The sequence below is a fragment of the Mauremys reevesii genome, linkage group 19, assembly GCF_016161935.1.
Source record: "Mauremys reevesii isolate NIE-2019 linkage group 19, ASM1616193v1, whole genome shotgun sequence".
Lineage (NCBI taxonomy): Eukaryota > Metazoa > Chordata > Testudines > Geoemydidae > Mauremys > Mauremys reevesii.
The window spans coordinates 10,148,880-10,173,179 of record NC_052641.1 but is presented as its reverse complement, the minus strand read 5'-3'; the positions used below and the strand labels follow the sequence as shown (position 1 = coordinate 10,173,179).

Sequence of the window (24,300 nt, the reverse complement as noted above, 5' to 3'; positions counted from 1 at the left end):
GTCGTCATTTGCAAAATACACATGTGGTAGCAGTGTTCAATAGCAACTTTTAAAGGTGACCTGGATTTATGCTCCCAGAGCTGGCTATGCTTGGGTTACTGTTACATTATATTTGTAAAGTACTCCAAGATTCCAGTACTCTGGAATGCTGGGATATAGAGGAAAGCCGATGACGAAAAGATTTTGACTGCAGAAATTAACTGCCTGAGTGGAATACTGACAGTTTAAGGACTATGGAAAATAAAAATGAAGCGATAAGAAAAAAAAGCTTGGGATAGAAATAACTCTATTATGGAAGATTCAGTAAAGACAACTGTGATGGTCTGGAAACAAGTCAGGAATGGACCCAGAAAGGATACCATACATAGCGATACATACCAGAGTGCTAGGAACTAGAAACAGAGAAAGACCGAGGAGGCATTAGATAGACACAGTGAAGAACGACATAGAACGAAAAAGGTTTCAAGATGAAGAAAGCCGTGAAGTTAGTGCAAGACCGAAAGTGGTGGGCAGACTTCATTCAGCCCCATGGTCGCTTGCAGAGCCGGCTGACGGGAATCAAAGAAGATGACGCCAAGTTCCCAGGACATCTGCTGCTATAGTAATATCCTGTCCATCATTCCCTAGCCTGCATAATCTCTTGTGAAAATCCCTGCTGTTTTTCTTGCTTGGATGAAGCATGCATTATCACCTTGTATATCTGAGAAAATCTTAGTGAGTTTTATTCCTTAGATAATTAACACGTCTCGGGCAGGTCAGATGAGGTCAGGGGTCCTGTCTCTTTCTCTTTCTTTTTGTTTTGTAATCTGTTTTCTGTTATATCTGGAAATATCTTTCCCTGGAGGACCTTTTCCCAAGCTGCTTCTTGCGCATTCGTTTGAGATGTTTCCTGAACTGACCACCAGAATCTTACTTTAAAGTGCATAAGTGCATCCCAATGAGTTGCAAAGTGTCCCTCATGTCACCATTGCAGCCTCATTAACTCAGCTAACTCTCACTCCATTGCCCGTTACACCTCACTGGCCTTGTAAAAATGCACAAACCTTGTAGCACCATTTATTCCTCAATATTATGCACAGCCCTTGTTATACTGCATAGATAGGCCACATAAGTCCATACTTGTCCTGTGACATCATCACTTTGCCCCTGTTCTGCCCCATAGGTCTCTTAACTCTGCACAAGCCTCCTAACACCACACGGACCTTGTAACCTCCTGCATCCTTCATTACATTGCACCGTTGTAACACACTACCCAACCCTCCTCTCATAGCACAGACCTCAGAGTGCCACACAAGCCTTGTAACGCCAGCCAGGCCTCCGCACCATTCTGGTTAATCTCACACCAAAGCACAGTGTCCCAGGATTCAGTGCCTCTCTACTCCTCACCATGACAGCAAGTCAACTCTGAGAGAGCAGGGGACGACAAGAAACACACGCTTACTTTCTTCCAGAACTGTCACAGTTTTAAGTACAGAAAACCTGACTGCTCCCTCTTCCAAGGCTGTGTCTTTTTATCATTAGGAGCAAACATCAGCAGTGTCCTTCGGGCTATTGGCCTGATGGCAGACGCAGTCCATTTTCAATAGACCCTCAGAAATTTCAATTATATTAAAAAGTATTTTGGCAGGGTATTCTCTGCTCTCCGAACTACGTGCAATTGCAGTAACTTCCAGGTCCTCCACCTTCTCTTACCAAATGTATCAAGCAGCAGCACTTTTAGGAGAATTTAGTCATCTCACAAATTGAAATTATGCTCTGGTTCAGAAAACCAAACAGCTCAAACTAGCTGTTGAACTTAATAAAGACGAGAGCCTCCTCTGCTGCAAACCGGCATAGTTCCAATGAAGCCAATGGAGCTACACTGATTTACATCAGCTGAGGATCTGGCCCTAATTGTTTAATGACATCTTATAGCCAGCAGGGCTGGCTCCAGGCATCAGCTTATCAAGCAGGTGCTTGGGGCGGCAACTCCGGAGCGGGGCAGCACTTTCAGGTATTCGGCGGCAATTCGGCGGAGGGAGGCGAAGGGAGGCGAAGGACCTCCCGCTGAATTGCCGCAGATCGCGATTGCGGCTTCTTTTTTTTTTTTTTTGGCTGCTTGGGGCGGCAAAACCCCTGGAGCCGGCCCTGATAGCCAGAGAAACACTTAAGCTCAGGGAAGCTTAAGTATTGCTTAAAGTGTTGAGATCCATATACGAGTAAACTACTATACGATATAAATGCCTGGACTGCCCAAGGAAAAGAAAACCCAAGAACCAAACTTATGACGTTAAAAACAGACAAAGCCACCCAAACAAAAGCCATGTAACAACCAAGACAAGTGCTAAACTTCACTGCTCGGTCGCTTTCTTTTTCTGTGTCCCATCTCCCTCCTGTATCAGTATGTTAGAGAATGTCTCTCTAGATTACAAAACCTTTGAGGCATAGACCCTGCCCTCTTACCTGTCTGTAAAGCCCCCAGCATACACTATTAGCCCTCCATGCATAAATGATGAATATAATTATCATCCTAATAAAATATTTCCCAACTAATAACACTACTGTTTCTCCTTCACCCCTACTCCCACATTTTCTCCTTCTTGGGCACTTTGCTCTCCATTCGTACAGAGACATTATAGGAGCATAGTTAGTTTTTCCATTGTGACCACAAGAAGCTTTTAATGAGCACGATATTACTAAGGACACTGCACAGCTCGCCTGTCAGAACCTGGAGGTATTGCTCGAGACAGTGCATTACAGGTAACAGCATATCACGCTCTGCAGCCCAGTGCCTTCTCCAACATCCACGGAAGCCTGCTCCTGAACTGCTCACATGACCACACAGCACTATCACTACCTGCAGCAACCTTCTCACCCATCTTATGGAAACTCAGTGCAAGCAATCACTGAGACCTCAGACCAGAAACACAGTGGCCATTCTCTGCAGGGCTGAAGGGACTTGCTTGATCCAATGAAGATGGATTTATATGGCCACATCCTAAAAGGCCCAAAGCATCCTCAAATCCCACTGAGGCCCATGGGAACTAAGCCCGTCCCAGGAGGTGTGCAGCCTCTCATAGATTTGGTTCCTGAGGAAGCCGGGCAGCACATACAAGATTTACCAGAAACTAGTTCCTGTTGGCTTAAGTTATTCGGACCCAAAAGGAACTAACTGATTGATTGTCGTCTTCCTCACACTTGATCCTGCATTCGCTGTTGAACTGGAAGCCGTTGGTGCACTGGTACAGCCCATGGAACTTCGAGGGTGGAGGGTCACAGGTGACGGGCACGCACGCCCCAGCTAGCCAGGTGCCATCTTGCATGCACTGGATCTTAAAGGCCCTCCTTCCATGTAGAAACAAACCAGAGTATTTAGTGAGTGGCTGAGTCAGCTACCGCTCTGAAGAACCTGAGCTCTGTTTAGCAAGCTGCAGGAAATGGCCGTGTTTGTGCTTTTCACACTAGGGATCAAGTTGTGAATTTGCATCGTGTGGTCTTAGAGCAAAAATAATGAGATGCAAAACCAACATTCACTCTGCTGGTCTAATCCCCTCTTTTGCCTTTCACACATCTCCCAGAATACTGCTTCCCCAGTTTGTGGGCTGTGGGTTGTCTGAAATGGGTTGAACAGGGTCAGAAATATGACAGTAGTAAGCCTTCCCCACAGAGTTTCAAAGGGGACTCCCCAGGTTGTATATTAAAGATATATTTCTAAAGTAGGTCCTTAGCATAAACTTTTGGGGAATGCAGGCTGGAATTGTCAAAGGATCCTGATTGAGTTAAGCTCCCATCTCCCAATGAAGGGTGGGTGCCTAATTCCCTTTGGTTCCTTTGAAAATCCCAGGCGTTCTATCCCCTGTCCTTGGAAGAGCACTAATAGGGAGAACTCCCATTACTCTGTGTCAAGAAAAAGATCTTCTTTCTCATGCCTATGGGATCTCATCTGCAGCCTACCCTATCCTCATTCTGTACTCATAGGATCTCTAGTGGTAGAGCTGGTCCAATTATTCATTGCAGATAAATTATCCACTGAATTTAACTGTCTTTTCTGTTGGTAAACACACTTTGATATCTACTGATTTAGCCATTATTTTAACTGTTGACAAATAGTTTATGTGAATTAATTTCAGCATATGGATTGCGAGTTAATTATTTTCTTGGACTATTCAGTATTTATTATTCATTATCAGTGGTGTGTTACTAGTCACCTAAGTCATACAGAATTGTTTCTGCTATCTCATCGGATGACAGAAGCTTTTTAAACAGGTGAAGAATGAATCATGAACACTGAATAATTAATGCTCTTTCTGGCGCATACATATTTTTGTTCGGATGTGAATATGGGTATTTGTCTGAAGAACGACCACTCCCCAAACATTTGGATGAACAAAAGTACGTTCGGGAATAATGAATAAAAATGGCATGAATATGGTTGAACCAAACAGCTGTTTGGAATCTGAGCAAATGGCTCCAAACATTGTTTTTACTGCATACAGCAAACTTTGTTTGGAATTAGGGTTCTCATCCCTAATTCCATACACCTGGGATATCCTCTATAACCCTTCTCCTTTCTGGAATCTTTGATAATGTGTTGCTCACAACTGCTGGCGTATGTGGGTTGCCCCACAATATTCCCCGCTACTCACACAATCCACTAGTACCCACAGGTCTTCCTCCCCTGAATTTTTTTTTTAACCCACTTCTCTCTGGAATACATTGGTGTTACTGTTTTACTTACTTCTTTGCTTTCCTGGAGGAGCCAGGAACATGGTAACCCGGTTTGCATTTGTACTTGCAAAAGGAGCCCACTTTGTGCTTATCTTCACGGCAACGGGCAGTCTGGAGATCTGCATTGGGAACTAGAGATGGAGCTCGACACATCAGCTCACAAAGGGCCTCGGGGAAGGACCACAGCCCGTCTTCCATACACGTCAAGTTGCTGTTGTTTCCTGGAGAGGACAGTGGACAGGGTTAATAAAATCAGGCATGGCGATTTTGTTAGGGTATCATAACCCATAGAACAGATCAAAAGATTCCTTGATTTGCATGTCAAAGTGAGCTATGTATATTTTCTGCTTTTGTCTTCTATGTATTCTACCTTTAAATAACTAAGAACTCCGCTGTCCACGGAGACAAGGTAGCCATTCTGTGCTCTTTTCAGGGAAGGCTGTGACACAAGAGACACACAAGAGACATACTGTCTGCTCTTGCATGGATACTTTACTTTTGTTCTTTCCTGGTCTGTTGTTTCTCTTAATCTAAATAAAACAAAAAGGTCTTTTCTGTTTGAAAATATCCATGCATGGAAAGTCTGCTTGCTTGTTTGCAAAACCATTCGTGAGCTACCCCAACACACACACACACACACACACACACACACACACACACACACACACACACACACACACCATGGCACCAACATGGTGTTGCTGCCATCCTTTCACTCTGCTTGGGTGTGATACCCTTTCTCCCTACCTTGTGTCTGTCCTGTCTATTTAGGCTGGAGGTTTAGGAGGCTAGGGACCATCTGTATTGCATTACAGTTCCTAACACAATGGGTTGGTCCTTTGGCACTACTACTTGAACATGATTATCATTATTATTATTATTAATAACAGCTAAAGTGTTGTTTTCCTTTGGAAGCTTGGTTGGCCAATATCTGAAAGGTAAAAGATACAGTAGGACACATTCATCCCTGGCGTAGCTTGGCTGATTTCACTGGAGCTACACCAGGATGAATCAGGCTCAGTATGTTTTGTATTTCTTTGTCATTTCATGTTGTTTGTAAGAAAGGAACAAGCATAGTCTAACAAAAAAAATAAATCCCTCAGCTGTGAGCCAATAACCATTCGAAGACCTAATAGTCAATCAGCCCCCGCCCCAATCCAGTGCTGCAGAAACAGTGTGGGGAGCTTCCCTCATGTTGACAAGTTCCAAACTGAGTCCCATAGGGTCTTTCTCATCTGGAAGGTTGAGAGCTGTGACATGAGATGTCAAAGCTGAGATTCAGAGAGAGGAAAAATTGAGGAATCCCTAGAGCACAGCAAGGCATGCAGAGAAGCCCTCCTCCGTCATTAAACCATCAGTGGCTTTTTTTCTTCCCTTCATAATTGTGGCTGATTGCTGAGGTATTTTTATGAAATCCAAAGCTTTTTCCTATAGCACCAGCCCGCTTCTCTTGTCTGACTCATGCAGCGGTTCTGCAGTCCTGCACTGGTGAGACCATGCTTGCTACTGCACAGTGATGAACTGTGACATTACAAACAGCAGCTTCCATGACATCAGTGATTGAATTAGGTCTGAGTCATTCAACTTCCATCCTCCAGAAGCTCAGTGGCAAAGCCTATTAGTCACCATTTGTGACTGTGCAACAAATGATTTCTTTATTGCAGTGGTCCCCAAACTGTGGGGCTTGCCCCCCCTAAGAGGGCACAGAGGAAGGTTTGGGGGGCATGAGGAGGGGCCCGAACCAGCCCCCCACAGGGGACAGGGAGAGACCACCACACAGCCCAGCTCTGGCTGCATCCACAGCTCCACTCCACTTCTTCTTCTGCTCCCAGGCCAGCTCTGCCCTCATTCCCCCTCTGCCCCTGCCTCTAGCCCCAGCTCCTCCCCAATCCCCACATCTGCCTTCAGCCCAAGCTCCTCTGCAGTGGGGGTGGGGTGCGGACAGATTCCATTACTGATGGGGGGGGCGACAGGAAAAGTTTGGGCACCACCGTATTGCTTTGATAGCTACACTCCAAAAGTACAATGATACTAGACACCACAGCTGAGCAAACCAAGGGCCAGTGTCCATCAGCCTAGTTCTACTGTGTTCACCAGTTGAGGATCCAGTCACTTGTGACTTATTTTATTCTGCAGCGTTTAGTGTGACCATTTTCACCTTTTGTGCTGGACAAATGTGCAGCCCTTGAATTTGAATAAAATAGCGACTGTCACATTTAAAACTAAGCCCACTATTCCCCCGCCGCAGTTGTTTCCAATTAGATGCCACCTTCCTCTTGGAGAGGATCCCATGTTAGTGCAAAGTAATAATAAAAAAGACATTTTGATAAAAATAGGATGATTTATAACAACATGGGGAAACTCATGCCTTTGGAGCAGCTTTATCTTTTACTATGGAAGCGTTGGTTGTGGCAATGTAGTTAAGGCTGAGCTGAGTTTTGCACTTAAAGCAGGAATTCAACAATTTTGTCAGGAAGAATTTAGTCTAGCCTCCCACAAAATTAAGGGTATTTCATGCACCTCATCTGGAATGCAGAATTAGCACTACCAGATGAGCTGACATCATACATACAAAAGAGCCTTGACTCTCTTGGGTACCTAAATATACAGTAACGTTAGGGATTAATTCAGTGTTGGTGGGTGACAAGTCAACTCGCCTTCAAGTTAGCAATGCTTTCCTGCTGTATTGACAGGATCAGACCAGGCAGTGGTGAGAAGGGTAGAGATTGCAGTGGTGAGGACTCCAGAAGCAGCAGGAAAGCAAGGCAGTAACAGGAGGAAAGAAAGGAGCAGAATGTGTTACTTTGGAGAGTAACATTTCGTAGACCCAGGCAGGGAAGGCAGAAGAGAAGGGGACAGGGTGGGATGTCCTGAGACCTGGGAAGGAGGAGGTAGCAGGAGAGAAGAGGATCAGGAAAAGATCCCTCAGAGAATTGAGTGTGCACCAATGGATGGTGGGAGGCGGGAGGCTGAAGTCTTCTGCTGCCATTAAAAATAAAGGAAAGGAGCATAAAGGGGAGACTGGAATAGGAAACAGAGGAGATACGGGAAGGAAGAAGACAGAGCAAGGAAACATGCCCCATTTGGTCACTGACAACATTTCAGGGGGCAGATCCTCAGCTGTGCTTCAATCAGTGTGTCCAGTTAACTCTGGGATGTTAAAGCCCGGGGACCATTATGTCCAGTGCATCATCTTAGACTGTGAGATGAGCTGGGCCAAAATCATAAGCTCTGAACTTTCCAAAGTTCAGATGCAGTGTTTTGATTGGGTTTCATCCAATGAAGTTCCTTAAAGTCTGAAGGAGTTGAGAGATAGAATCCCCACTTGGGTCCACCCCTAATTTATGAATGATCAAAGTCACATGCTGTGCTTGATGGGGGCAGGAAGGAAAAAGTAAAAGATGGAGCTGAGATCACATCTGGAACATCTGCTCCAGTGATCCATCTAGCAGCACCCCCCTCACAGGGGTGCGGACGCAAAGGCAGATCTAATCTGTGAACAAGAGAGACGAATCCTGAGATTCCCAAATGTTCTATATTGCCACAGGGTCAAATCTTGAAAGCTTCTGAACATCAGCAGTTCCTACCAAAGCTGGAAGGAGTTACAAGTGCTCAGCACCTCTTCAGGATTCAGCCCCTGCAGAACATTCTGGGTGACTTAGAGGGCTTTTAGGGGTGTGTTTGTTCCTTTCACTGTTTACTTCCAACGGTCTTGCCATCTGCTCTGAGGAATCCCCTCTCCTTCCTCATTCCAGACAAAGCCCTCTGTACAGCTTCTGGCTGCCTGGCATGTGTGAGCCTGATGGCAACTTTTGAGGATTACTTTTAGAATAATAATCAATGCCCAGAGGTTTCCTTTTACCAGGCTGGATGTTGATATTTATTCACAGTGAGTACCACTTTGCTAGTTCACTAGGAGTCAACGGGACCACTTGTGGAATAAGGTGCTATTCGACATGAGTAAAGGTGTCAGAAACTGGCCCTTGATCTGCACTCTCCTCACGTAGCTCAGCATGAACAAACAAAGTGCTCCCAGCTACATAAGTCACAGCTCTCCCAAGAGATGGGGATGAGACTTATGCTGGTGCTGGAGCAACATTTTCAAAAGTGCCCAAGTGACTTAGGAGCCAATGTCCCATTTTCAAAAGTGACATAGGAATTTGGGAGCTCGAGTCCCATTGAATTTCACTGAGATTTGGACTCTTAAGTTTCGTGTGATTTTAAAAAATGGGACTTAAACTCCTAAGTAACTTAGGCATTTTGAAAATCCCACCCTATGTCTATTAACACCTTCCCCTGACTCTCCCCGCACACCCCAGGAAGAGCTGTTAGCTTTACATTTCATTGATGGCATTAAATATCCTCTTCTCCCTCCCAGCGAGGGGAGCCAGCCTGGAGGAGTCACTGCTTTGATTCTATTTATTCCTATTACTTTTTAAAGTTTTGATTTTATGGAGGCAATTTTTGCTTTCATTATAGTTCCCAGCCCACAGTCATCAAGGGACAAGATATTAAATAAACCCTCACAACATACAGAAAGAGGAGGGGAAATTAACTTCCAGCATAAAGAAAACCTGGTGGGTAACTTTCTGCCCTCATTCTTTTTCATGCTTCAACCCCATGGAATAACAGAAATAATATTAATAATAATGACTTGTCTGTGTCTTTTACAGACTGAACCTTAACTTGCGGCAAAATGCCCTCCATACCTTTCAGCAGGGCCGGAGGTCGGCAACTGAAAGAGCATTTCTTTCCAAAGGTGGTACCCTCACTGCAGTTGAATGTGGCTGGGTAGACATGGTACTGGTCCGGGATGCCGCAATCCACTGGTTCACAGGCCACCTGTTTGTTCCATTTCCCATCTGTGCAAGTCACGGTGATGCTGGACTCCAGCTGAAAGAGACATATGGCCAAAGACATGACAGCCAGCAGGGGAAAGATCAAACCTAAGCATAACCAAATAGCTGCCAGTACCTACTAAGAGCCACCCACAGCCTAACCACTGCTCATGTTTGAAATCCTATCAGGTCTCACAAGCCAATCATTGAGCCTGATCATCAGCGCTTGGGTCGGAGGCTTCGGAAAAGCATCGAGATGTTAAGGAAATGGTGTCAGTGAGTCAGTAGGGGATATTTTCCCCTCTGAGTTAGCACCAAACCAGTGCCCCCGAAGTGCTGTGTTGCTGGTGATGGGACTTCGAAGGGAAATCCTTATAACCTGTGGTTGTTACAGAACCTTTGGTGATTTTTCTACTACTAGGATGTTAACCCTTTTATCTGGCTGAATGTAAACTGGAGTTATTCCTGTTTGCCAACTTCAACTCACTCTCCAGTTTCCACCGGATGTGAATCTCTTCTTCACTTCCACTTCTTAGGTATGGCTGTATGTGCTGTGAAACAGCTGCTGTGCCTGACCCAGGACAAGGCTGCATATCAAGCTGTAAGGTGCTCTGGCACCCAAGGTCCTGCACGTTGTGTTCCATTATCTGGAGATGCTCACGGTTACTCTAATAACACTGTCATCCATTAACTCCGGCTATTATCATTTACTTGTACTACGGCAGGACCTAGCGACGCCAGATGGAATCAGGGCCCCACTGTGGCAGGTATTGGACATGCCCATAGTGAGAGACAAGGCCATATTATTATCCCCATTTCTCAGATGGGGGAACAGAGGCACAGAAAGGTCACACGTGGCAAAGTGGGTACAGAGCTTCGGTGGCAAAGCTGGAAATTCAGCTCAGATCTCCTGAATGCCACCTAGTGCCTGGGCCACAAGGCCATCCTGTAGTGGCTTGCAGGAATGTCCCGCAGAGATGCATCAGATATCCAGAAACCCTAGATAGCAGAGAAGACAGAAAGTGAGGGAGCCATCCTTCCATTGCTAAAACTATGAATTTACTACAAAGTACAGACAGATAGGGGTGAAAACAACAGAACAAATAACACAGCCAATATTTTAATTTTTTTTTAAAAGCAACATGGTTAGAAGCCAGTGAAGGCCATTCCAAGAGTATGACTCCTTCTGGGGGAACAGAGAGTGGGATGGAGAGGAGAAAGAAGAGAGATGTAAGAGACCAAAAAGCAAGAGGTAGCTAGAGCAGGAAAGAAAAGATACCTGCACAAATCTGCCTGAACTGTAGCAGCCCTGTCCCTCTAGGGGATATTTTATTCAGGGCTGGCACGGTCACAGGAGATTTGCAATGCCAAGCATTGATCTGGGTTTATAAAAGCAAGGGAAATTTTTCTAGCACACATCAAAGGGACCTGGAATTCCCTTTTGCCAAAACACCCTAATGGTTTCAACAGAAGTTCGAACCTGTCTCCCTTTGATATATGGTTGTATTCAGAATGGAAAAAGCAGTCCCACAGACTGGAGACTTCCCAAGTGGCCACAAAACCCCTTTTCCAGGTCACCAAGTTTCTTTAAATAGGAAGCACTGTTGACAAAAACAAAACAAACCAAAACAAATTCCTATTGATCTGGAGCGTAACATCCATGGAGAGCCTAAGGCAAAGTGACATTATGGACATCACTTTAAGAGGATGTGTTTCCTAGGGACTTTATCCTCATTGCTTTCCAAATTGTCTGCACCATTTTTTAATTGCTTATAGACTGCAGACAGAAAGTTACTTGGAGATGTCTGTACTACAGGAAAGTTGTTTTACGGTGTGAAATAGAAGAAAAGTGAAGAGATGAATGTTCAGGTATGTAACATCCTCACACACCCCTCTTGCCTCTTCTGGTCCAGCCCTTAGAGCGGAAGTAGAAATTGGGCATTTCTCAACCACTGAGATTTCCATTATTTCAATGGACAACACGTGGGTTAGTGAAGGAGTTCAGGGCCTGATTCAGAGGCTGAGTAACTACAGCTCCCATTCCATGTTTCAGTCAGAGTGAGTAAATCAGGCCTTTCATCTCTATAGACCAGGGAGACATCACATGCAGTCTTCCCTGCTACCACAATGCAGCATGTGGTTTTGCACTCCAGGCTGCGTGGCTCCATGGTGAGCGGAAGCCACTGTTTCCCATAAGAAACGTTATTATCATCTGCTAATTTCCATAGAACCTATGGCCATGGCTGCTCGGCACGTCAATTTCAGAGATTAAAACACAAAATAAAAGCTGTTAATCAAATGCCTAACCAAATACATGCCTCTTGCACTGTGCCCTGAAGGACTCTAGACTCAGGCTCTGATAGAAGGTACAGGGACGCGAATCCCAAAGGAGCGGGAAGTCAGCTCAGGAATCCCAGCTGCTGGGTATGGGGTGTTCTAATTTAGTAACCAACTTCAAGAACTTCCCAGTTGCCCTTTGCTTCTGGGAGCGGCTATAGAGGAAGAGACAGCCTCTCCAATAGCATCATAGACATGGAGGGCTAGAAAGGACCTCGAGTGGTCATCAAGTCCTGGCCCCTGTGCAGTGGCAGGACCAAGAAAGCCTAGACTATCCCTGACAGGTGTTTTTCCAACCTGTTCTTAAAAACCTCCGATGATGGGGATTCCACAACCTCCCTGGGAAGCCAATTCCACAGCTTAACTCCCCTGATAGAAAGTTTTTCCTAATATCTAACCTAAATCTCCTTTGCTGCAGATTAACTTCTTGTCCTAGTTTCAGTGGACACAGAGAATAACTGATCACTGTCCACTTTATAACAGCCCATAACATAAGACTGTTATCAGGTCTCCGCTTGATCTTCTTTCCTTAAGACTAAACATTCCCATTTTTTCCCCTTTCCTCAGAGGTCACATGTTCTAAGCCTTTCATCATTTTTGTTGCTCTCCTCTGGACTCGCTCCAATTCATCCTCATCTTTCCTAAAATGTGGCACCCAGAACTGGACACAGGACTCAAGCTGAGGCCTCTCTAGTGTCCAGTAGAGCAGGACAATTATGTAGTGTAGCTTACACATGACGCGCCTGAAAAGGATTAATGTGGCTCACAGGGGGTTAAGTAACCCAACAGGCCACACCTGAGGGAGACTTAGGCTTGATAAGGATGGAGTCCAGCTGAGCAGGGAGCAGGTGGGGCTAGAATAAAGCCAGGAGGTATGCAACAGACAGGGGGCTATAGTGTGGAACCCTGCAGTCACTCTCTGGGCTTACAGAGGGAAAGGAGGAGACAGAGGCCCTGGGATCCTGGCCCTGAAGGATGGTTACCCGGAAGGGTGGTGGAGCAGAAAACTGATGGAGTGGAGTAGGAAAAGATTTGGGACGGTACAGACATTGGTCGCTGATTCCAGGATTCCTAAGCTGGAACCTGGAGTAGTGAGTGGGCCCGGGTTCTCTTACCAGCCATTGGGGAAGTTTCATTGCCTTGGATTGGAGGACTGCTGGGTAGGATACTGGATCAGCCAGGCCAGTGAGACTGACTCTCTGGAAGGGGGAAAACGCAGTGACCTGGCTGGAGGACCAAGCCATGAAGAGGGAGTATCCTGCCTCACAAGGAGGAAGCACTGCAACTCCTGGAACATGAAAAGAGCTGTGGCATGAGCAGGACACAGAAGGGGGTATCAGATTGGACAGCGCTATTCCCCAGACACAGCCGCAAGGAGGTACCCCAGTGATGAGTAGTGTAACCCATGACAATCCCCCAGAATATTAGCCTTTTTTTCCACAACTGCATCACTTACTATAATCAAGGTATATCACGTCTACTGGTTCCCCACATCTACTAGGCCAGTAAACCCATCAAAGAAGAGAATTAGGTTGGTTTGGCTTGATTTGTTCTTCAAATCCAGGAGAGGGATAGCTCGGTGGTTTGAGCATTGGCCTGCTAAACCCAGGGCTGTGAATTCAATCCTTGAGGAAGCCACTTAGGGATCTGGGGCAAAAATTGGTCCTGCTAGTGAAGGCAGGGGGCTGGACTCAATGACCTTTCAAGGTCCCTTCCAGTTCTAGGAGATTGGTATATCTCCAATTATTACCTAAATTTATGCTGGCTATTCCTTATAACCCTATTACTCTCTAGGTGCTTACAAACTGATTGTTCGGCAATTTCTTCCAGTACCTTTCCAGGTATTGAAGTTAGGCTGAATGGTCTGTAATTCCCCAGGTCCTCTTTGTTCCCCATTTGAAAGATAGATACTATGTATGTTTACTCTTTTCCAGCCCTCTGGGACCTCACTCATCCTCCAGAAGTTCTCAGAGATAATCACTAACAGTTCCGAGATTGCTTCCGCTAGTCCTTTAAGTATTATCGAAACATTCGTTAACCCGTTCTTTCTCTACTTTGGCTGGCGTTCCTTCCCCCTTGTTGTTAATATTAATTCTGCTGAGTATTTGGTCACCGTTACCATTTTTAGTGAAGACTGAAGCCAAATGGGCATTAAACACCTCAGCCTTCTTGATGTCATCTGTGATTAGCTCTCTTCCCCGCTAAGCAGAGGATCTACACTTTCCTTTATCTTTCTCTTGGCTCCTACTGTATTTAAAGAATCTTTTCATTAACCAGGACCCAGGCCAGTCAAGGGTGTTAAAAACATTTTCCGAACACTCTGAACTGCTCCCACAAACAGGGAAATAATATAGAAACTTGAGCCCAGGTGTTATACATTTATGCAGGCCCACTCAAGAAGTAGTCAAGTGTACACTGCACTAGCTAGCAATTCCTGAAGGGCTTCAGCAGTAGTTGTGTTGTATATTAGTCGGATAGTATAGGGGCAACCAGCTGCAGCCTGTGGGAAATGGTAAGTGACTGGGTTATTGCCCTGTCGCTTAGAAGACACCACTAGCCAGCAGTGCATTTGTTCTGCACATATCGCTGCCACTGTCCTGTATCCTGATATGGCATGATCATTCTCTGCTGTGTAACAGGAAAATTCAGTCTCTTGTTGAATTTGGCCCTAGGCTTCCCTCCAGTGGAACTTCCCCAGACCTGGAGGATCATCCTCTTCAGGATAAGAAGAATCACTAGAATACTTCAAACCCTTCAGCCAGTGCACATCATAATCAAAAGGCGGTTCCACTGTAGAAAAAATAACATAACAGAGTGTGCGATCATTGGCTTCTCAAGCCATTTGTTCCCTAAATTGTATGGTGGGGGCTCTTGGTTTTCAAGGTCATTGATACTGTACTCTTTAAAGCATCTACCATCATTACTTTAATGAATACTGAAATGCACATACCTTTGTGGCAGAACATTACAGGCATGGCTTTCAGGAAAGGAAAGTGAAAGCTAACTTATTCCTTTCAATGTGCAGGGAGAATTTAGATTGCCAGAGTTAGAGTAAATGTATCCAGGGAGCCAGCATTCACAGCCGTCTTTCTGCAAAATGTGCTAAGGCTCTGTGAAGGCCACAGGTGGCCAGGACCTCATCCAAAAGATGGCAGATCCAGCAGCAGAGCATTCCTTAATTCCACAGTGAGTCATTAATCAGTGCTGCCTCAGAGGGAGCAGCACCACCCCCTGAATCATCAGCTGCATCATAGCCAGAAGCACCCATGATTTCCCTTGCAGCTCTCCCATTAAAGTACTGACCAGGAACAAGCCTGCTTAGCTGGTGAGACCTATCAAGTCCACACAGCCCAAGGCAACACCTGTTCAGCACTTGGCTTTCGCCTGGGGTTTATTAGCTGTCACTTTGGGCACTTTGTGTTGCTCTGACTGGCATCCCCAGCACCTGCTTCCCTCACTCCTCTGCCTTCCAAAACAAGCCTTACATAGGAAGAGACTGAAAAAAAAAGAAATACAGTCACCCAGTGTCTGGTGCAGATTAAAGGAACTAAAACTCAGCCAGTGTCATAAAAGTTGTTTCCTGGGACTTCTGACAGCTTGTGAGAATCCCCGTCCCCGTCCCTCTGCCCGAGATCTGTCTGCTCCTTCTTCGAGAGCCATTTCACGTGTGAAGTTTCCTCTCTTTAAAAACGAACAGCTGTGTGCTCTCCTCTAAGTACTCTTCCACTGCTGCCCACTTACTGTGCCGCTAATTGAACCCACATGAACTGTGCTTTTTTTGCCTGGCATGATTGATGATGCCTTTGCACAATACTAAGGAGCTGCTGGGTTTTAAGTAATACCTCGCAACCACAGCAGCAGCAGCAGCGGCATCCAGAAGGAGAGATGACAAGAAATAACCAGGCGACTGGGGCTTTTAGGGAAGGAAGGACAAAAAAGGGGATGGGGGTAGAGGAGAAAGGTAATGAAAGAAGAAGAGAGGAGGGAGGAAAAGAAGAACAAGAGAGATGAAGATGGGATCAAATGAAATATGGCTAGAGGAAGAAACAGATGTAATGGGTAATTTAAAACAGCCCTATGTGGGGAAAGGTGCATTGAGAATTTAGCCCCCATCAGCACACAGAGCTTCTTTTGTCGTTGATATGGTTAGGTGAGGCTGAGAGACAGTTACAGTAAATAGCCACTGCACTGCTGCACCTCTGTTTACTGAACATGGCTTCGCTGTATTCAGGGTTCGGTCACCTGACGGAGCTTGCCCTTAGATGCCCCCCTCCTCAATAGAGCACTGATTGAATGGAAACGATTCAGAAAAGGGCAGCAAAAATTATTAGGGGTCTGGCATGGCTTCCGTATGAGGAGAGATTAATAAGACTGGGACTTTTCAGCTTGGAAAAGAGATGGCTAAGGGGAGATATGATTAAGGTCTATAAAATCATGACTAGTGTACAGAAAGTAGATAGGGAAGTGTTGTTTACTCCTTCTCATAACACAAGAACTAGGGGTCAACAAATGAAATGAATAGGCAGTAGGTTTAAAACAAACAAAAGGATGTATTTCTTCACACAACGCACAGTTAACCTGTGGAACTCCTTGCTAGAGGATGTTGTGAAGGCCAAGACCATAACAGGGTTCAAAAAAGAACTAGATAAATTCATGGAGGATAGGTCCATCAATGGCTATTAGCCAGGATGGGCAGGAATGGTGTCCCTAGCCTCTGTTTGCCAGAAGGATGGATCACTTGATGATTACATGTTGTGTTCAATCCCTCTGGGGCACCTGGCATTGGCCACTGTCGGAAGACAGGATACTGGGCTAGATGGATCTTTGGTTTGACCCAGTAGAGCCATTCTTACGTTCTTATCTTCATGTCCCAGGAATGGGTAAGGACCGGGACTCAACACAGACCCAAAGGCTGAACAGTTTTTAGCCACTGAGATGGAGATATTTTAGAAGTGCCTAAGGGATGATAGAGATTGACTTTCAATGGTACTTGTGCTCCTAAATCTTTTTTTTTTTTTTTAAATCTGCCCCGGAATTCTCTCTGTTCAGTCCCTAAAAAAGCCTCACCTTAAAACGTCTATGAGAAATTCAGCTCTGGAGCTGAAATCAGGGTGTGATCGTGAATCATTTTCATCAGCATGGCAGTCCTCACCGTCCCTCCCACCAAGAAAGCTATAGATCTTCACAACTCTCTTTCAGATGCCTGATTTCCTTCCCTAGCCAACATTATGGAATATCAGCTTGTGCAAAACTGCTTTCCTTCTCCCTTTCTCCAGTTTCCTTCAGCTGAACACGAGGAGCATGTCTCCAGTTCTGCACAAAACCCACTGTGCAAATACAGAGGTTCCATCCAGGGCAAAAAAGGCCATTGGTTATTGATAGTCAACAATCCATACATCCTATTTTACTTCCGAACTACTGTCATCAGAAGAGAAACTGGAAGTTGGGAAGCAACTGCGGAAGGACAAAAATAAATAAAAGGAATTGAAACCATGATAATTACATTCCAGGATTTCTCAGAGATTTTATTTCTTGTGTGAAAATAACCCACATTCCAGCCTGAAGCACCTGACTGCAATGAAATAAAAAACCCCTGTGCAAAGCATGGTGAGATCTCCTAAGCACATGCATAACTTTAAGCATGTGCTTAAGTGCTTTGCTGAAGAGGGGTGAACTTAAGCACATGCTTAACTCTGCTGAACTGGGACCTCAAAGCCCACATACACACTACAATGAATGCACAGAATATAACAAAGGCAGAGAACCTTTGGCCTAGGGTGGGTTTTTTGGGGGGGGGGGGGGCTCTTTGGGAGAAGATTGTTGAGAGCAAAGTATGGGTTCGGATAAGAGCATTGTGGCAGACAGTGAATCTCCTTGGCTAGTGGAATTAACATCTCAAGTTGTGTCATATGAATCAGATCAAGTGCTGAATGCTCGGGCGAGGGGGGGGGGAGCACACTTTGAAACCAGGGTTCTCTGATCAAAACCATACAGTAATAATTGGCTTCAATCTTCCCCATTAGGGACTTTTCCCATTTAAGCGATATGGTGTTGGTGAAACAATTTTAGTTGTTTTATTTGCTTTGTGGATTCCTGTGTTCTCCATGTAAAGATCTAGTCCAGCTATTTCCCTGGTCAGTCATTGAGGCTTGTTTGAGACTTTGTTTTCTAGTCTGCAAAAATGCTCAGCTGGAGCTAGGGTTCTGGTGCTGATGCCAATTACGATGGAAGAGGCCCAGCTCATGGGGTCCTGTATTTGTTTTGTAATTGAGTTGAAAGGGCTGACTCATTCCCCTCCACTTTGTCTCCCCCTCCTTGATCTTATGAAGAGCACAGTATTTTACAAATACAGACAAGCTGCTGAGTGTGGCTGTTTTCCTTTATATCCCCCGCAACACATGCTTGCGGCCCCTACCACAGAAAAAAGTGCCCATGTGGATCACCGGAACTAAAGCACGGTCGGTCTTGCAGGCAGGACCCAACTGGTTTTATGTAAACAGGTCTGAGAAGAGGGAACCAGTGTGTGTGTGTCTGGGGAGGGGGGAAGAAGAAAACTCCAAAGCTTTGCCCCCAAACTTAACATGAATCCAGAGACGTTCTGAATGTGGGAGTCGTGGGACAACTTCCCTGCCGCCACATTCACTCTCTCCCCACAAACTGCAGGGAAAGCTGGAGGGATTTTCACAGCTCTGATGAAGTTCAGCCCCCTCTCCGGGCACTGAAAACTCATCCCTGCCTGGGGATGACTTATGCCTGGCGCTCACAAAAATCCTTCTGAAGAGCAAATAGTTTGGCTTTGGAATGCACCAGATTGTAGCAAGTGTCAGGTATTTGGAGGTGGGAGTGGGAAAAAGGAGTCCAAGGAGGGTTCTCCAGGGTTTCTGCTAAAAGGTATTCGCACACACTTCACACGTCCTGTGACACACACGAACACTCTGCCATGCTATCAACACACACCAGGTTTTCCAGGAACTAAGTATAAATATTTCCAGCACAAAATTAATGTCAAATTTCCTAAGTGGTGTTGCCTCCCCTTTTTGGTTTTGTTTAAGCCGGAAAACAAATGAACAGTTTCCCCCATCCCTTGCCCTCTCTGCCAACATGTGCACTTGTGGGACTGGAGGCTTATCACGATCTGAAACCCCTCCCCCCCATTTTTTTTTTAATCTGAAAAACCTGGATACATTTTCCCCCGTGTAGTTCATGTTTGTGCATCTCTGCACTGTCAGGTTCTGGCTGGAAGCAGACGGAATGAAATGCTGCAAAAGAGGCACGGCCTGTGACGTTATCAGGCCAAGACAAAGGAGAAAACACCGGAAATCTCACCAGAAAGCTCGTGCTTGTGAGATTCACAGTTCAGTTTTGCAGACCTAATAAGATCAGATAAGGTCAGAATAACCATCTAAACGTTTGGGTCTTTATCCACATTTCAGAACATTTGAGGATCACCCATCATTAGAACATGTTTCTACAGACTAAAATGGCCCCTTTCTCTAACAAGAAGACAGACAGAAGCTATAGATCTAGCTAATCTTGCTATAGCCGTTTGGCTGTTGGGAAGGAGTATACTCTACTAGCTCAAGCATAGATCTGTGGATGAGGATACCTGGATTCTATTTTCAGCCCTGACAATGACAACCTGTGTGATCTTGTGTGAGCCATTTGGCCTTTCTGTGCCTCAGTTTCTCCAACTGCAAAGGAAGGTAGTAATACTCACCCACTCGCTCTTGCATTTTATGAGGGGCAACTAAATTGTTTGTAAGGTGGTTGGAAATACTCTCATGAAAGGCTTTCTGCAATAAGACCCAACTTTTTATCATCCATATGATGATGAAGGAACCTCCAAAGCTTTGGCGTTTCCATAGGATGACCAGACAGCAAGTGTGAAAAATCGGGACCGGGGTGGGGGGTAATAGGAGCCTATATAAGAAAAGGACCCAAAAATCGGGACTATCCCTATAAAATCGGGACATCTGGTCACCCTAAGTTTCTATTCTGATAAGCTCTCTCAATTTAAGAAACTCCTGTGAACCTATTCCAACTTTCTGGGTCTGTAAAAGTGACCTGGAAATCGCTTGAATACAGGATTTCTTGTGACACTCCTGGTGTGTCCTACTCCTGGATCAGACCAGGAGTTGTACCATGAGAATGGGCTTTCTTATGGTCTTCCAGTATTTCTGCTGCTGAGCCTGGAAGGGACTAGGAAGTGCAGCGGTATGTTTGAAAAAGATTTGGAAATTTAGATGAAAGTGTAGGTCAGTTCCTATTCTATCCAGACTTATTTACCCATCTCTCCTTTCGGAGACCCCCCAACACACCTGGCTCTTGATGAGGTCATCGTCTCGCTGAACTTGCAGAATGTAGCCCATCTTGCAACTCACACTGCACTGGGCACCGCTGTAGAGCTCCTCACTGGTGCAGTTCAGCACAGCATTCTCAATCTGCAGCTCCTGACAGTCAGTGGCTTCGCAGGAGTAGTGGACACAGCTAGTAAGGAAACAAGAAATGGCCCCTTTAGCTCATTTTTGCAGGACAATGCTAGACTGACAAATGCTTCATTGGTAGGGCAGCACGTACAAGTCACACAGCTTGCATACTGAACTAGTTTTGCAAAAATCATCCGGGAATAGTAGACACCATTGTCGCACTTCCTGCTGAATGAGTGCGTGCTGGCAATGACACCTGCAGCACATTACAGATCTTGTGCATGTGAATGTGCAATGCTGGTGCAAAGGGCCAGGTTGTCAATGCTTGAGAATGACATTTGGTTTTTGTACAGGATACACAGAACACGAATGGTGTGCACTGCAGCATCTCAGGCTTCCCTTCAGCGCTCCACCAAATCTTACCACGGAAGAACCATCTTCAAGGTTTAGGGACATTGTTCGGACTCCAGGCACCATCCAATCTTTGGTCACTGCTGAAATTACAAGTGTCAGCTCATACCAATAATGCCAGTGTTTTTGTGATACCGACACCTGTTTTTGGGGAACTGGATTGAGACTAACACACTCAGGTCACAAAGAACACAACTCCAGGTATGTAGCTAGCGATAAGTTCTTATCAGTTAGAACAAGCTCAGTACTATGCTGTCTTTTCAGATCACTCCAGTTTCTGCCTTCCTGTCCACAAAGCGTTTGAACAGATGGAACCTCTCTGTTTCCTCACAGGAAGTGATATTAATATTTAAAACAATTTGCAAAATAATGATTGTTTTTAAATGACACATAGAAGATTGTGTGCAGCAAAGTCTTTCAGTCTATGATAACCCAGACATAACAACTACTGAAAACTTATCCAGCTCAGAAACCTGAGCATTTGCCCAGTGGTTCTCTATTTACTATTGTGGGCTGCACATGCAGCTCTTTCTGTGTTTCGTGGGCCGCATCCACACAGTAGATATACTACCTGTATGGCCCTGAGGATGTCACATGGGCTACAGCTGGGGGCTGATTCGGCTGCAAGTGGCTCCCGGGTTGAGAAACAATGATTTACATGATATTGTTACATGGCCAAAATGTTGTATGGACACTAAGTCTGGGGTTCTCAGCCTTCTTCTTTTCAAACCCCCCCCCCCCACAGCGTACTATAAAAACGCCACGGCCCACTTGTGCCACAATAACTGGTTTTCTGCGTCTAAAAGGGGGTAGCAACCAGGGCAACTGCCTGGGGCCCCATGTCCGTGAAGCTACATTGCTCAGGCTTTGGCTTCAGCCCCAGGTGATGGGGGTTCAGCTTTCTACCCTGGGCCCCAGTGGGTCTAATGCTGGCCCTGCTTGGCGCCCCCCCCCCGAAACTTGCTCGTGCCCCCCCCCCCCAGGGACCCCGACCCCTGGTTGAGAACCACTGCACTAAGTAACTACCTCATGATATCCTTGTGAGGAAACTGGGTCAGGGCAATTAATCCCATTTTAGAGTTGGGGAAGGAGATACAGAAAGGGGAAATGACTCGCCCAAAGCCACACCGTGAGTCAGAGGTGGAGCCAGGTTTAGAACTTGGGACATACTGAGTCGCAAATCAGCCCTGGACACAGTCTTCTGTCCCTGTATCAAATCATTTCTCTTCCAACTAGGAAATAACCCGACCTGGGAAGTAACCTACTCTTGGAATTCAACCATTCCTTGCCTCTTGGAAGCCCTTCACTGGAATGAGTTAGGCTGCTTCTATCCTCTGCATTCAGACGGACTCCATGGGCCCAATTCCCATCCCTTTCTACTAGGTTGATGCTGCCCAGCCTGAGTAAGGTGGCAGCATCTGAAAGCTGCCTCCACAATTCCCACTTAGGACCAAACTCACAACGAATAGTATTTTACTCCATAAGCAGTCCAACTGAAATCTCTGATACTGAGAGTCTCTTTTAGAAGCATTCCCTCAACTAGTCCTAGAGGCAGGCACCGTTACTTAAAATTGAGCAGCATCTTACTTTGCAAGTAGTCTTGTTGACATGAGTGGAACTAATTACTGAAAGGGTTCCACTTAACATTCATAAGGTCTGTCGAATCTGGCTACTAAAGGGGAATGGATATTGAATATGATGTCTTGTCCAATCCTCATTACACATTCCAACTACACCTGTGCATTGAGGCTAATTGTTATTTTGTTTTCCTCCATTTTTGGACAGTGATATTTTGTATGTGAATTTCTTCTGCCTTGGTGCTTCACTGAGAAGTAAGTTGTGTTGTGGAGGAACAAAGTGAACATCATTGATAATTCAACATATTGAATAAAGAGAAATCTGTTCTCAAAAATACATGTTGTGAACTTTGTAAATCTTGCAGGAAGAATTAAATCCTTTTGCACAAAAGTCAGATAAAAATAAATAAACTAATAGACCCATTTCAGTAAATATCTGATGTACCCCAATGTACAGCATATTGATGCTACCCTGAATTTAAGGATATCATAGGAAGGAACAAAGCTGAGAAAAATTAGGGCCAAATTCTGTTGTCCTTACACCAGTAGAAATCTGGAGTAACTCCACTGAAGTCAACAGAGCTAGCCTTGATTTACATCAGTGGATGTGAGAACAAGAATCTGGCCCCCAGATGACCATTGATAGTCGTACAGAACTGAAATGCCAGAGGCAAAAGCATTAAGTAATATTTCTTGTGATGTTCCTCTTTCTGCTTACAAGTCCCCTTATGATCTTAGCAAATGGCTGGGGAACATTTTTAGCAATCCCTTGAGGCTCCAGATTATGCTTTGGTTAGCAGGCTCATCCAAACAGCTTTCTCGGCATGTAACTCTATAAGAATGACTTCATAAAAAAAAAACAATACGACCATTCACTTTTTGTAAAACAACAACTACCATTACCAAATGTTTCCAATTTAAATACTTTTGGTTCTCTTGCTGCTAGTTCCTGTTTGGTATCAGCTACTGTCAGCTGTAAATCCCAATGAATTTTGGAGTCATCATCCTGACCCAAGTGCTGCAAGTACAGAATTAATAAGCTAAACAAATGTCAACAAGAAAAACATCCAGACAGAACCCATCGTGCCCATAAGCACAAAATGGTGGGCTGCACCGTTCCTTTCTCAGGAACTACTACCATGTAGGAATGGGAAAACAGGACATGTTCAAGAAACCATATATTCCTAAGGAGCGAAAACAGTGACAAATCTACCTTAATCCACCTTCTTAAATGTGGACAATAGTTTTTCAATTAATGACTTAATGAAACTTTGCACTGTTCATGTGAGGCTCGCTAAGCAGATTTCAAAGAAGGGTATGCTATAGACAGGGAAGCCAAGGTATAGAGAAGGTATGACTCAGTATTTGCAAAAGTGGTCTACATTTGGGAACCCAACTTGAGACAGCTTCAGTGTGATTTTCAGAGATGCTCCACCAACTGGAGTCTAAAACCCCCACTAAACTCTCAAACTCACGCCCTGTGCATTTAAATCTGTGCACCTAAAAATCGGGGCACCCAAAATTAGAGACCACTTGGTTTTGATCTTCATAGAATCATAGAATATCAGGGTTGGAAGGGACCTCAGGAGGTATCTAGTCCAACCCCCTGCTCAAAGCAGGACCAATCCCCAACTAAATCATCCCAGCCAGGGCTTTGTCAAGCCGGGCGTTAACAACCTCTAAGGAAGGAGATTCCACCACCTCCCTAGATGACCCATTCCAGTGCTTCACCACCCTCCTAGTGAAAAAGTTTTTCCTAATATCCAACCTAAACTGTTCTTCACTATTAACATTTTGCATAGCTTAATTCCTGCTGACTCATCTCTCTGAAGATACCACTGGTTTGGAACCATAAGGACGGTTGTATTACTATCTGCATCTTTTCAAGTACCTTGTCTCCAAAGCTCTCTAAACTCTGACACTCAAATCTGTGATGTTGGCTTTTAACATTTCTGGACAAATCGGGAAAAGTATGCGGGGAAGGGGAACTATGCGCTCCTCCAA

The 24,300-nt window shown here is 45.1% G+C and overlaps 1 protein-coding gene across 2 annotated transcripts in view; it reads right to left on the bottom strand.

The window, feature by feature from the left end:
* The window catches only part of PAPPA (pappalysin 1), a 452,227-nt gene that overhangs the window by 39,853 nt on the left and 388,074 nt on the right, over nucleotides 1-24,300 (bottom strand). For both annotated transcript variants that reach the window (XM_039506691.1, XM_039506690.1), the window contains 4 exons: nucleotides 20,201-20,369; nucleotides 9,417-9,600; nucleotides 4,718-4,928; nucleotides 3,153-3,324 (listed from right to left, as the gene is read on the bottom strand). In XM_039506691.1, the coding sequence (XP_039362625.1) occupies nucleotides 3,153-3,324; nucleotides 4,718-4,928; nucleotides 9,417-9,600; nucleotides 20,201-20,369 (736 nt within the window). The remainder of the gene's footprint in view (nucleotides 1-3,152; nucleotides 3,325-4,717; nucleotides 4,929-9,416; nucleotides 9,601-20,200; nucleotides 20,370-24,300) is intronic.